The following is a 14,514-nucleotide window of genomic DNA, read 5'->3' as shown; positions in this document are numbered from 1 at the left end:
AAAAAAAATAGTTGAGTTAAATAAAACATATATATATTTTTTTTTACCCTCATTGGAGTTTTTTATTTTCAGTTAGCGGCTGATTGCTGTTTCTGTTGTAAACGCATATTACTCAGACTCATTGGAGGTTAAAAACAACACAACAGAAGCATGTTGGAGGCTTGATCTAAATGTTTAAAGTCTCTACCTATTTGGTTTTAGTTTATATTGGCTCTTAAACAGAGAAACACAAATGGGAGCGCTGGCACTCCTTTAGGTCTTAAAGAGTTAAATCCACAGGAACAGTATATCCGGAGAACAGCAATCCAACACAACTTTACCACAGGAGGTGGATGGAGGTGACAACCAGCGGATAGCCTTGAGCAGAGGAAGATGGCAGATGATCCTGACTGCAGCCAAGACTGAGGCCATATTGGTGGAGACCAGAGCAGGTGATGATGACGTGTCAGGTGGAGCCGAAGGCCGAAGACAAAGGGATGGAGGGCCGGAGAGCAGCAGACTGCCTAAAAGTCCGCAGTGGAGGCGTGACGATGGAGTAGAGGGAGGAAGGAGTGCAGGTGCAGGAGCCAGGGCGATGGGTCAAGGTGGGACAGAGCACACCGAGGCTGAAGGCGTGAGGCACAGGTCAACTGTAGTCATTTTGCTCTTGACCTACTTACTCACCGCTCATCTTCTGACTCGCTCTTCCATAGCAGACAATTTATTTTTCACTGTGAAATGCAACTGCCTTAGTATCATGTTTCATAGTCCACCAGCACTAATGTACAGTGATGCCCGTGTGAAGATCATTCTAATGGCCCGATGAGGTCCATACCAATTCACTCAATGTGGACCTGCATCAATGGTAACAGGTGCATTGGCAGAGATGAGCCCAATTGGTTCGATTAAACAAGTGAAAGAGTCAAAAATCATGGAACTATTTCAAGAGGGCATAAATAAACTAATGCATTAATTCCAATTTCATCTCTTTATTTCTTTATTTCACAACCAGAAGATGAGGCAGCAGTAGAAACCTTGTAAGTACTGAAGATAATGCAGTGGATGACTGGGCAAGCTCACATGCATCTGCTTGTATCACTTTTGGGGTGGCCAGTGGATTTAAAAAGTGAAAGTGACATGACGGGTGTCCCATACATGGAATTTGTGCTCTGCATTTCAACCATCCAAGTGCACACACACACACACACACACACACACACACACACACACAGCAGTGAGTATTTAACACACAAACCGTGAACACACAACCGGAGCAGTGGGTAACCTCAGTTGTGGGTAATGAGTGGAAGTGAGCGCTGTGTGAACATTAGTAAAATACATGTTGTGTTGTAATATGGTACATTTGAAGAAGAAATTGAGCAATATCACATTCGCAATTATAGACTTGTCTGATGGGAATTATGAGTCTTTCTATATATACAGATTCATACATAATATTAGTTCTTTAATCAAGGAATTAATTTCAATTATGCAAATAACTTGTGTGCTTTGGAGTTCTGAATGCCCTGATTATATTTATTTATTTATTGCTTTATTTTTCTTTTGCCAGAGCTTCTGCTCTATATATTACAACAAAACACACCCCAACAGCTGCGTGAGGGCTTTGAGAAATACGATCTTATCAAAGTCCTGCAGAGAAAGCCACAGAAGTGTCACAATCTCTTCTTCATAAGATATAATGACAATGTAGAAATACCGTTTTGAGCATTTATTTATTTTATTTTATTTATTTATTTATTTTTATTTTTTATTTTTTTTGTTATATGGCACAAATTACAAATATTAAAATCCATTTTTGTGCTTTTCATTTCGCTGTTTAGGTGGACTCCCATTACATTTTATCTCACCTGACCCCAGAGATGAGCCCAACTGGTTCAATTAAACAAGTCAAAGAGTCAAAAATCATGGAACTATTTCAAGATTTCCAACTTGAGCTTGAAGCTATGGACTAAAAAATAGTATAATGTGCTGTTATTTGCTATCCAGGTGTAAATATGCTACTGTAATTCCCAATTTAAAGGGTATAAATAAACTAATGCATTAATTCCAGTTTCATCTCTTTATTTCTTTATTTCACAACCAGAAGATGGGGCAGCAGTAGAAACCGTGTCTACTGAAGATAATGCAGTGGATGATGGGGCAAGCTTACATGCATCTGATTGTATCAGAAAGGGAGAAATTTACATGTGGAGCAAGCTTTGACAGAGCATAGCAAATTTGTTGAATTTTTGGAGAAAAACTCAACAGTATATATATATATATATATATATATATATATATATATTTTTTTTTTTTTGGTTAAAAATCTGATTTATAAAACCAAAATAAAATAAAATAAACAATACCAGGTTTGTTTTACTTGTTTGTAGGACTGCACAATTTAACCCAGAATTTTGTGCTAATATATTCATTTTCCTAATATATTAACAATAATAATAATAATAATAATTATTATTATTATTATTATCATTTTTGCTAAATAAAAATATTAAACCAAATAAGAAATGTTACTATTGTAATAACTTTCATTACTACAAAATAAAAATAGAGTATTTAAGGATAAATATAATAATTAGAAAATAATAATAATAATAATAATAATAATAATATAATAATTGTATTTTTTAGAAAACTGGTTTAGCAGAAGCCTGGGGATGGGCGGCGGCTTGTGTGTGTGTGTGTGTGTGTGTGTGTGTGTGTGTGTGTGTGTGTGTGTGTGTGTGTGTGTGTGTGTGTGTCTGGCTCAACGTCACAGCTGACAGAGAGAGAGAGAGAGAGAGAGAGAGAGAGAGAGAGATATTATCATGTTATAATATTTTCTTATAATTATTTTTTATGTTTTTATTATTGTTTTATGTATGTATGTATGTACGTATTCCAAGCGTTGGCAATATTGTATTATTTACAGTCATGCCAATAAAGTAATTTTGAATTTGAATTTAAATTTGAGAGAGAGACTTCCTTTCATGAAGGTGATTCCTTCCTCCTGCTTCCTTCCTCGAATCATGAGTTGGTTTACAGTATCTCACAGAAGTGAGTACACCCCTCACATATTTGTTTTATTATATATTTTCATGTGACAACACTGAAGAAATGACACTTTGCTACAATGTAAAGTAGTGAGTGTACAGCTTGTATAACAGTGTAAATTTGCTGTCCCCTCAAAATAACTCAACACACAGCCATTAATGTCTAAACCGCTGGCCACAAAAGCGAGTACACCCCTGTGTCCAAATTGGGTCCAAAGTGTTAATATTTTGTGTGGCCACCATTATTTTCCAGCACTGCCTTAACCCTCTTGACACAATATTGACACTTTGGTCCCAATCTGGACATTTTTACAAAAAAATGTGAGGGGTGTACTCACTTCTGTGAGATACTGTATATTGAGTTGTTTCTGAGTAAGTGAGCTCAGGATTTTGTGATACACAGTTTCCTAATAGAAAGAGATTAAATGTGTTGAACATATTTGGACTCTCTTTTATATTTTAATTATGTTGTAAATAGCTAGTTTCTTCTGTATCTTTCTTTCTTTCTTGTTTTGGGAAATGTAAGTGGAGGGTGCAATTTTTGTTTGTAATCCTGCTTTTCTCCTGCTTATGGTTAAAGAGGGAGAGAGGGAAGAGATATGTAAATTATTTTTCTGGATTATCTATCTTTCTCCAGGTACAGTAATTTAGAGAGATCTGTTGTTTTGTTTGTTTGTTATTTTGGCCTGGATCACCTCTGAAGCTACTGAAGCACCCCTATTTTCATTACTATTCTTTTTGATATTTCTATTATGGTTATTGTTTCTTTTTTTTTTCTTTTTTTTTTTACTCTTTATAACAGAAAATTAAAACTTAATATTGGTTGAATTGGTCGTTGTGTTGTTAATCCTGGGACAGAAGGTTTGACATCCTCGTTCTATCGTTCTATCTAAGCCAAACATATAACATTATATGTTTGGCTTATCTTTTTTCCCTTTCTCTTTTATGAAAAATGCAATTTTTCTTTACTTTGTTTCCAGCTCCTCAACTCTAGATGGGTAGCTATGTTACACTACACGTCCTCCTCATTGTGAATATCTAAATGAGACTTTTTGATCCAGAAACATGAAATACAACATGCAATGCTTAAGTAATTTATTCATGTAGAAAGCAAAGATAGACAAAGATGAGTAAAAGATAGGTGCATTTTAAGAACCATTTCATTCCTTTACTGAATGTGCGCTGAAACTCTTTTATCTGAAGAATAAAAGGAGCACAGGTAAAATGAAAACAATGAAAAAGGTGCAATATTAATATTGCTCAGAAAACAGTAGTTTGGTATTTTTCTTATAGGATCAGTGGACTGTGGTGTAACATCATCTCATTCCACTTAATCTGGCAATGAAAACAGAATAAAACATCATTAAGGGAACGTACACATAGTATAAATAGTACATATAGTACAAACATCTACACACCATGTCTCTCTCCTTTTATCACTCACCTGCAAACACCTCAACCTCACACAGAGTGAGAAATTCAGAGCGACCAGGAATAATAATGTTGACAAATCGCCCCTTAATAGGCTTAAACTCAAATGTTTGTGACGCTCCAGCTGGGATGGACACAACAGTCGCTGCCCTGTGAAGAAACACAGTAACAGAGAAATAGAGAGGGGCGTATCAAAGCGACATGATGAATATTAAATATACTTCTGTCAAAGGCGATGATTTATTCTGTGATTTTATCTCATTTACTCATTTACTAACCATTTGTGTAAGTATTAAGAGAGAGACAATACTTACAGCTGATTATTGTTGCCGTTATTTTCCAGGCTGTTGCCGATATGGATCTGAGCACCATTTATTCTCTCTGCACAACAATCTCCACGATTAGTGATGCTAACCCTGGTTACCCTGTAGACATCCAACAAGTCAACTCTCCACCAGGGGTTACTGTCTCGATTAGTATGACTGCATGACCCAGCACTGGCAAGTGGATTCCTGTTCCCATCGACAGCATGTTCAGCAACTTCTTGAGCAGCTGTGGAAGACTGGACAGCTCTGGCTCCAATAGCAAGATTCCCTGTTTAACACAAAATAATAAACAATAACTTTTGGTATTTTAATGTGCAACAGTATAATTCCAAGGAGCAAAATAATGCTAAGCTATGTAATCCAAATGATTATTACATGACTTTCTGGAGTACTTGATTCTGATTGGTCAGTCGTGACATTCTGAGGTCTAATATTTCCAGATAATGACCATCATTAATAGTAACGCTGTTTATAAGAGACAGTTCATCCGGGTTTCTGAAGCCGGTCTTTCTTTGATGTTTCTTGTATCACACCACAGACTCACTCTCTCATACAAACACAACTGGTGCGTCTCTGTTATAGTTATTGATTGTACTGAATAATTAAGGTTACATTGAAGTATTTTTAATATTAAGAGTACTGTAGAGTTTGCCTTGTTGCCAAAATGATTGTTTTTGTACACTGTAATGGATTCTAAGATAATAAAGAGGTAAGAATTTCAAACAGTTTAATCTCAGATCAATATGTCCATGTAATTATTTATTTTAGTACCTGACTGTACATTATCCCTTAAATGTTTGTCTTGCTAGGAATATTTTTTCTTCACAGAAGCTTTGCTTTTATTACAAGTGAGCAAATAAAATATTTTAACTCAAATCAATATTTTGTGTCCAAAACTACTTATTTGTGACTAGTAGCCATATAATAATCATCCTTTCTGAGTTTATTTTGCAATAATAACAGTCTTGATGTACATTATCCCTTATTGGTTACCAAATGTTCAGTAAGAATATTATATATGTGTTACTGACAACATTCAAAGTAATGAAAAACACTCACTTTGGGTTAGAACACAAGTGTATGACGGTGTGTAGTTTTCTGTTAATAAAATAATAAAGTTATAAACACATTAATAAGTACATAAATACTATCACAGAGTTTTCTTCTCTCTCTGTCCCTCACCTGCAAACACCTCGACTTCACACAGTGTGAGATATTCATTGCGTCCAGGTATAATAATGTTGACATATCGCCCTGTAATAGAGTTAAACTCAAATGTTTTTGTGTCTCCAAGTGGGATGGACGCAACAGTTGTAGCCCTGTGAAGAAACACATTAACAGAGAAATAGAGAGGGGCGAATCAAAACATCATGAAGCATATTAAAGCTTATGTCAAAGTATTTATTCAAAGTCATTTTATCTTATTTACTCATTTTCTAACCATTTGTGTAAGTATTAAGAGAGAGACAATACTTACAGCTGATTATTGTTGCCGTTATTTTCCAAGCTGTTGCCGATACGGATCTGAGCACCATTTATTCTCTCTGCACAACAATCTCCACGATTAGTGATGCTAACCCTGGTTATCTTGTAGACATCCAGCAAGTCAACTCTCCACCAGGGGTCCCTGTCCCAAGCAGTATGACTGCATGACCCAGCACTGGCAAGTGGATTCCTGCTGCCATCAACAGCATGTTCAGCAACTTCTTGACCAGATGTGGAAGACTGGACAGCTGTGGCTCCAAGAGCAAGATTCCCTGTTTAACATAAAATAATAAATAACTTTTTTTTTACTACACTTGACATTTGACTTGACATTTGATATTCAACAGTATTCTTGACATTTATTCAACAGTGCTTTGATCTGCCTGCATTGACACTATTATTTAAGAGCTGCTGTGCAGCCAAAAATTACCAGTTATCAATGTAAAGCTGCTTTGACACAATCTGCATTGTAAAAAGCGCTATATTAATAAAGGTGACTTGACTTGAATTTAATGTGCATAAACAAATTCTATTACAGAGTCTTCATTAATAAATAAATCACAAGCTTTCAATTACCATTTTTCAGCCTATCATTTTAATAAACTAATGTGATTGATATGTAATGATACACAATGGTTACAGATTTTTAAATCCAGGCATTTTAATTCTAAACGTACCTTTGGAATCAGCGACACACAGCCCAGTAAGTGTTAGAAACACAATCACTCGTATGGCCATCCTGATAAAAGACACAACACATCACCTCATCTCAGCATATGAAGGAATAATTTTCAATTTATCATCTTCATAAAAACTAAGAAATACATATGTTGTTATTTTAATGATAAAATAATATAGATAAGCAGTAAAGTCAGTGTATTGTGACTAACCTGCCTCTGTTCTTTGGATTTTAAATGCCTTTGTGTCAGGGGTGGCTGTGTTTACACAACATCATTTTCAAATAAAAATGGAAAACTTTTTATGCATTTTGGTGGCCTGAAAATGCAAACTTTTGTAAATGGGTTTTAAAGTGCAAGTTTCTGAAAACGATACCATTGTCATCTCTGTGTAAGCTGCAAAAGCGTGAATCTGTGAAAACGGTGACATCATGTACATGTGTATGATGTGTTTAGTCTATCCACCTTATTTGTCAATGCAGATCCGAATGTGCGAGACTTACAATTTATTAGCCACTATAGGATATCAAAGTGCAGTAAACTATAAAAATAAGGTGAATAGGAATGCACATTTGGCGTGAGTACTCCGTATATGAACACGTATGCGTCGGCGCGTAATCTTTCTTTACAAAGTGACAACTGCAACTACCTATCTTGTCAAGCTGATTCTTGTTAAATGTTCTTTTGTCATTATAGCATTGAAATGAGGGCAACAAGACATTTCTAGACTACTATATCTTTACACCCTGATTTATCCAACCAAAATGTAATTGTATTAGTAAAACTTCCATTGCATATCATGCTCTCAGAGAAACACAAATAACAAGGCCTTCTTTATGTCAGAACAGTTGTTATTAATCAAAAGTGATTGGTATAGTGGTTTGTTAAATTAATATGTTGTATTAAACTACGAATTTATTCAATATTCAGTTTAGTGATATAGTATAACTGATAGCTTCAGTACATTCAACAGACTGAACAATTGCCACCTAATGAAACTCACTGTGCAATAAGGAACTGTGATGCTTTTAATGTAATTTAATCAAGCTGCTCTTAATTATCAACAAACTCAATTTATTATTTTGTGTTTTTGCAAAGTCCGAATGCGACATTTACTATAATGGTTTTGTGAAAGGAAACATAAGTATCACAACTATTGTAGTCTTTTCAACAAAGAGCTGTGTTACAAGTGTGATTGGTTTAGAGTTTTGTGCCAAGAGTTTTGCAAATTAATCACTAGTGAAAGTGATACTAAATTTATTTAAAAACTGTATTCGACATAATACCCTTTCTTTTTTCTTTTTTTTCATTCCAATTATAACATTACCCTGGTGTAGAGAGTACATAAACATTCAACTCACCTGGAATTCATCACTGTATCAACCTCACAGAAGACCTTCACAATTCAGCAGTTATCTGCTTTTAAACAAAATAATAAATTTTTATATAATAAATTAAATTAATTGTATTTTTATAAACAAGTGCTATATTTATTATTTATCCAGTATATCATTCACATAAGGAATATTGTGCCGTCAAAACATTTCAAACAAAAAATGTGCTATTAAACATAGATATGAATATTAATACACACCAGCAGTCTGTGAAGAGGGTCTAGTTGAATAATATTGAAGAGGGTCTAGTTGAATAATATTGAGCTCAGAAATGATGCTCTATTTATTGTTGAATTAAGTCCCTCCCAACCAAATGATTCTGATCTGTTATCTGAAAAATCAACATTAAATGGACCTATAACAAAAGAGTCTCCATTTTTGTAAGCTGATTTGACAGCCCTAGTTTGAACCTTATTTTTGGGTTTGATTATTCTGACATGCAAAGCGACAATCACCAACATGATTGGACAGAAAGTGAGACCAATACTCTCCCCAGTGTGGGGCTTGGAGACTGTGATATATGCTTGATATGCGCCTCGAAGCTTCAGTGTTATTTATAACATCACTATCATGTGATTTGTGAAGAGCGCAGACAGCAATCCAGAGGAGAGGCCAGAAATGTTCAAGCTATGACAAACACAATAAAATGGCTTTTCCTATTTTCTATCAAGTATAACATCAGTATAAACATGATGTAAATTACTGCTTAGATTTTATATATAAACACTGATAAAATGACCTCCTATGGATGCTATGCCACTGATAAAGATTGAAGTTTACATTAATTTCACACTTCTGTGGTTTGTTTTCTTCATTAAATAGAAACACTTAATATATTTGGCTAAAGTTAACTTTATTTTAAGAAACACATAAAGCACATCATTCCATTATCGCATCTCCAGAAAGTGTCCGCTACATATTTTTCCTGTGTGTTATATCAATATTTGACCTGTCAACTGTCGGACTTCTTGTCTTATGGATAGATTTTCCACTTGTACTTTCACTATTTTCTCATATTCTACCGTATATTAACAACCTGACAAAAACGTTGGTGCTTTATGTTTTTTGCACAATGATGAATTGCATTTCAAGTAATTATTACAAAAAAATTCTGGCACATTTTTTTCATTGTATATTGTGCACATCAATGAAAGGGTTTTCACCTGGTAATTGTATGACAATAATCACTTTAACGTCATATATATAGTTATCGTGTTGGTTTTATTGGTTTTATTTACTTGCTTGTAATCGCATTAAACATTTTAGGAAACATCATTTAAGAAGTTCTATTCCAAATATAATATAACAAATATTAATTTGTCCCACTCTTCAAACTATGGAATTGCTTCAGAAGATTTGGAATATAGTGCACCAAATCTTTTATGGTGTTTTATAATATTTTTGTCATTTTTGTGTCAGTATCAGATTTGAATTGATTGAATTTAATGGCCATGAATATTTATGTGATTCACACCAGGGGAGACAAAAGACACTCCCCCAGGGGATAATGGCCCATCAAAGTGGAATGCTGTAAGGCAGCCTGAACAAAAATTGTGAGGAGATCTAAACATGTTAATCTGTTTTATTGTACTTAAAAATAAAAAAATACTTTACATACTTGAATTTACACATGTAAACAACATGTAGTGGTACAGACGACAGTGTACTTAGTGAGAGATGAGACTTTCTTTTTTTTTTTTAGAGATATGGGTGGTTTGAAAAGGCCTACTCACCCACCTACTAACCCACCTCTGCATGCCGCACTTGATCGCATAGTGTTTTGGCTCATGCAAGGAAAATATCCAGGATGGAGGGGACAGGGACACCGATGATCTTTGCAGCCCAGTGGTCAGTGAGAGCCGGTCAACAGAGCACACACATCTGAACACAGTCACACATCTTTGTGCCACTCTTGAAAACAGTTCCTGTTCAACTGAAGACACTGAAGAAACGTGCGGGCAGGAATTGCAGAGTCTGTGGGAACATGTCAACATCAGTCTCTGTCTTCCATGACAGAGTGTACTGCCTGTTGCTTACCTGCTTGTTTGCCTTGGCTCTCTTCAGAGCAAGTGCTTGGAAATTTTCATTGTCACATCTGTAAAAGAAAAGAAAAAAAAGCGTGAGCATGATGATAACACAATCAAATAATCTTATTATCATTACCCAAACAGAGTGAAATATATCAACTAAGAGAGTATCACAGTATCACAATACATTGTTTACACTTGAGCATTTATACACAAACATTTGTAAGTGACATTGTAAGGCAATATTTCCCATAAGCTTTTGAAAGCTAACCAAAACGAGCTAAAATATAGTCTGAAAATTCATGTGAGTTTTATATTATAACCATGCACAACAAAGACAACAGTTTCTGTACTGCCATACAGATACGTTTTGAATTGAGATGATGTTTACAGTTACATCTGTAAAATCTGTGCAGTTACTCATGCTGATAACACAAAGAATATATTATATTATTATCAATTAATAATGGCCAGATATAAAGACAGCAGTTTTCTTACAAGAACATATACTTTTGTATTATGATGATGTAAACACAATTACATCTGTAAAATATTACGTATGTGCAGTTAATTGGGATAAAATATCTAAGATGCACCTGAGAAAAGAGGATTCAAAACGATTATTGGAGTTGTTTAAAACTTTCTTCAGCAGTCCTGATATTATTAAGAATGATGTCCGTTTCAAGTCTGCCTTGATTAACAAATGTGACCCACTCACTCGTTCTGCTGTCAATGTTTGTGACACATCTCTCCGAATATAATTGCTAAAATTACACAGTTTTACAACAATAATGCTAACGCAAACAGTCAAATGAAAGATGCCAAACCTAGACACCAAGTTGCTGCCTTTGGCAGAAAAGAATGGATTATCTGATGATTTAGATCACAGAATTTGCAAGAGTAAATTCAGAAGGTGTTATTCTTTGCTATGCATGTGGAAAAGCGCTTCACATTGATAAACATTGTCAAGACAACGAGAGATCTCTTCAAAGATTGGTCTGTCATACACGCGGAAAGCATTGTCACGTTGCAAGGCTTTGTTTGCAGAAAAGATGGAAAGATCAGGATGTTGTTTTGCATATGGAAAGACAGGACACAAAGCAAGGCAGTGTCACTTTTCACAGAAAAGAAAGATGGGCTGTCATGATTTGCTTAAGAAAATAAGCAATTTGGAAACCCAGTTGGCACTGTTGAAAGGAAATAAAGAAGACGACATTCACACTTTGCCAGACACTTTACTGCATGAACGACATGACTGTAACTCAGTCACCAACAGATGCTGATGTGCATTAGAGAATTGTTTTAAAATATAAGCATTGAGATGTCTATCTGAAATGTGTAACCGTATGGAGAAAGATGATCCGGTCTTATGAAGGACAAGAATGCCAGGAGAACTAGTGAAGCCAGAGGACTTCTTAAAGAATCAGCCTGATCAGCCAGGACTTCTTCAGAGTGATCACTATAACGGAAAATTCAAAATTAGTACCTACTCAAGAGTTTGCAATTTCGGGCACAGCCTAAGTGAAAAGCAGTTCCCTTTCAGTCGGTCACGTTCGACGTACGTCAGTAGTGACCGACGAATTGGAATTAGGGATATCGCTTAGAGAGCCCTATCAGCTTCGTGTAAACTAAAACAAGCCAATGGAATTGGCGTGCGATATTTGCATAATGCGCACCGCCCCCGACAGGTGTATATAAATAGGAAGCAGATGCAATCGCACTCTGTCTTTCGCTTCGGAGCCATTCAGTGGTGTCCTGTTTAAGAAGACTGTTCTGTGTGAACTAAACTGCCTCGAAGAGGATTCACAGCAAGCCGTGTGTGCCGGTGTAACGGTGCTACAGCGAGGTCGCGAGCTCCCGAGGATCTGAGCTATAGCTCTCAACTGCTGTTTTCACAGCACACGCCTAGAGTGAAAGTGTGTGTGTTGCGATTTGGGCCGGTCCCTCGGTGTGTCCAGGGAGTGGTGTACCTGGCACATCGCGTCACTCCCTGTGTGCTTCGGCACGAGCGAGTTGACTGTTTTCCCCTTCTAAAAGAGCTTTACAGACGGCGCTGTATAGGAAGGGTGACCTGAGGATTACGGTCAGGGCTTCCCCGCCGAGCGGAAACGCTCCTCGGGCCCCTGCCGCCTCATCAGCACCGCAACCCATCGTGCCACTGTTGGTTTCCGCTGGGCCCTCTACAGACTGTCCAGCCGTTACCTTTGGTGTGCCGGCGGTGGACCGGATGTCGATCGCTGCATCGGAAGGTGAGCCTGAGTCCTCGGGGGAGGAAGATTCGGACGGGACGGTAGCGTTGCCCGAGTCGGATCCCGAGCTCACGGCTGTGCTCTCCCAGGCCGCCTTGTGCGTCGGGCTTGAGTGGAACCCTCCACCCTGTCCCGGCCCATCTCGGTTGGACGATTGGTACTTGGGGGGGGGGGGGGTCGCGCTGGTCAAATCCAGCGTCCCGCCCCAATGCCTTTCTTCCCGGAAGTACACGATGAGGTGACCAGGTCTTGGCAAGCTCCGTATGGGGCTCGTACAGGGCCTGGTCCCTCGTCCGCCTTCACCTCCCTGGACGGCGGGGAAGCCAGGGGATACGCGAGGATCCCGCCAGTCGAGCGGTCTGTTGCGATGCAGTTGTGTCCAACGGCCGCTGGCTGGCGCGGTGAGCCGCGTCTCCCGTCCCAGGCCTGTGAATTCTCAGCCGGTCTGACTGAGAAAGCTTACAGTGCCTGTGGGCAGGCTGCCTCTGCCCTGCACGCGATGGCCCTTTTGCAGGTTTATCAGGCAAAAGCGCTGTCGCAGATGCCCCAGGAAGGTCCTGACCAACAGCTGCTTGGGGAGCTGCGCGCTGCCACTGACCTTGCCCTCCGGGCAACGAAGGTGACAGTGCGTTCTGTTGGCCAGGCGATGTCTACTCTGGTAGTCCAGCAACGCCACCTCTGGCTGACCTTGGCAGACATGAGGGAGACCGACAAACGTCGGTTCCTGGATTCCCCCGTGTCTCCGGTCGGCCTTTTCGGCGACGCGGTGGAGAACTGTGCCAAACAGTTCTCCGCTGCACAGAAGCAGGCTGAGGCTATCAGACATGTCATACCGCGGCGGTCCGATACTGCCTCCACCCAGCCGCCCGTGGCTCAGCCTCAGCCCGCTCGTCGCCGAGGGCGCCCGCCTGCGTCTTCCTCCGCCCCTGCTAAGTCGGCAAAGCAGCAGCCTTCACCAGCCAGGCAGCAGGTGGTGCCCAGCGGAAGGTTCCTGCCCTTTGGGAGAGTATTCCATCTGCTCTCCCACCCCCGGAGGAGGGCCGGGGGGGATTTTGTGGCGGCTGTCCATCTACCGCCGCTGGCTCTCCGGAGTCCAGCGGTACCCACTTTGCCACAAAAAGAGCAGTTTCCTCAAACTCCAGGTCACAAGAGGGCGCGTTTGCCAGTGTGCCAGGCCCCGCCTCGCCACTCGCAACCCCCTCCCATTCCGCCAGTAGGCGGCAGTGTGATGGCGCAGACCGCGTCCCGTGCGCCGTCTCCCATTCGCACTGCTGCCTCGCAGAGTCCGACCTCACTCCGGGCCGCTCCCATGCCGTCCGAGTCGGGTCCCTCTCTGCCTTGCTGCCCCACCCCCGGTGCGTCTGTGGTGCCTTTGGTCCCGCTGGCTCGGAGTCTGGAGGCGTGGATCACGCTTCCCAGCCCGTCCCGCTGGTTCATTCGCACTATCAGACTCGGCTATGCGATTCAGTTCGCCCGGCGTCCCCCAGTTTTCAGGGGTGTCCACTTCACTCAGGTGTCGTTGGACAGTGCACCTGTTCTCCGGGCGGAGATTGCTGTCCTGCTGGCAAAGGATGCAATCGAGCCGGTCCCTCCAGCCGATATGAAGTCGGGGTTCTACAGCCCCTACTTCATTGTACCGAAAAAGGGCGGTGGGCTACGGCCAATCCTGGACCGTCCCCAGGATTGGTTTGCAGCAATAGACCTGATGGACGCATACTTTCATGTCTCGATTCTGCCTCGACACAGACCCTTCCTAAAGAAACGGTCTGCGTTCGAGGGTCGGGCATGTCAGTACAAAGTCCTACCCGACATGGTTTTAGCTCCCAGCCGGTTGGGTCTTCAGGTCAACTGGGACAAGAGCAAACTCGCCCCCGGGCAGAGGATCTCTTGTCTCGG

At 39.7% G+C, this 14,514-nt stretch overlaps 1 protein-coding gene across 1 annotated transcript; it reads right to left on the bottom strand.

Moving 5' to 3' along the window:
* Positions 1 to 4,243: 4,243 nt before the first annotated feature.
* LOC137001988 (pentraxin fusion protein-like) lies at positions 4,244 to 8,734 on the bottom strand. Its single transcript, XM_067361391.1, has 8 exons — positions 8,543 to 8,734; positions 8,310 to 8,364; positions 6,949 to 7,010; positions 6,264 to 6,543; positions 5,969 to 6,105; positions 4,775 to 5,054; positions 4,474 to 4,610; positions 4,244 to 4,364 (listed from the first exon to the last, which is right to left on the bottom strand). The coding sequence occupies exons 2-8, from the start codon at positions 8,318 to 8,320 to the stop codon at positions 4,360 to 4,362; spliced, it is 912 nt and encodes a 303-aa protein (XP_067217492.1). The 5' UTR covers positions 8,321 to 8,364; positions 8,543 to 8,734; the 3' UTR covers positions 4,244 to 4,359.
* Positions 8,735 to 14,514: the final 5,780 nt, after the last annotated feature.

The sequence above is a fragment of the Chanodichthys erythropterus genome, chromosome 15 (assembly GCF_024489055.1).
Source record: "Chanodichthys erythropterus isolate Z2021 chromosome 15, ASM2448905v1, whole genome shotgun sequence".
Taxonomy (NCBI): Eukaryota; Metazoa; Chordata; class Actinopteri; order Cypriniformes; family Xenocyprididae; genus Chanodichthys; species Chanodichthys erythropterus.
The sequence above is the reverse complement of the archived record's forward strand: the minus strand, read 5'-3'. Positions and strand labels throughout refer to the sequence as shown.

Bases quoted from the DNA above. Each gene is read 5' to 3' on its own strand.
- LOC137001988 (XM_067361391.1), bottom strand. The intron at 6,106-6,263 runs GTAAGTATTGTC...GTTTCTTCACAG, and splicing joins AACGGCAACAATAATCAGCT to GGCTACAACTGTTGCGTCCA. The intron at 4,611-4,774 runs GTAAGTATTGTC...GTTTCTTCACAG, and splicing joins AACGGCAACAATAATCAGCT to GGCAGCGACTGTTGTGTCCA.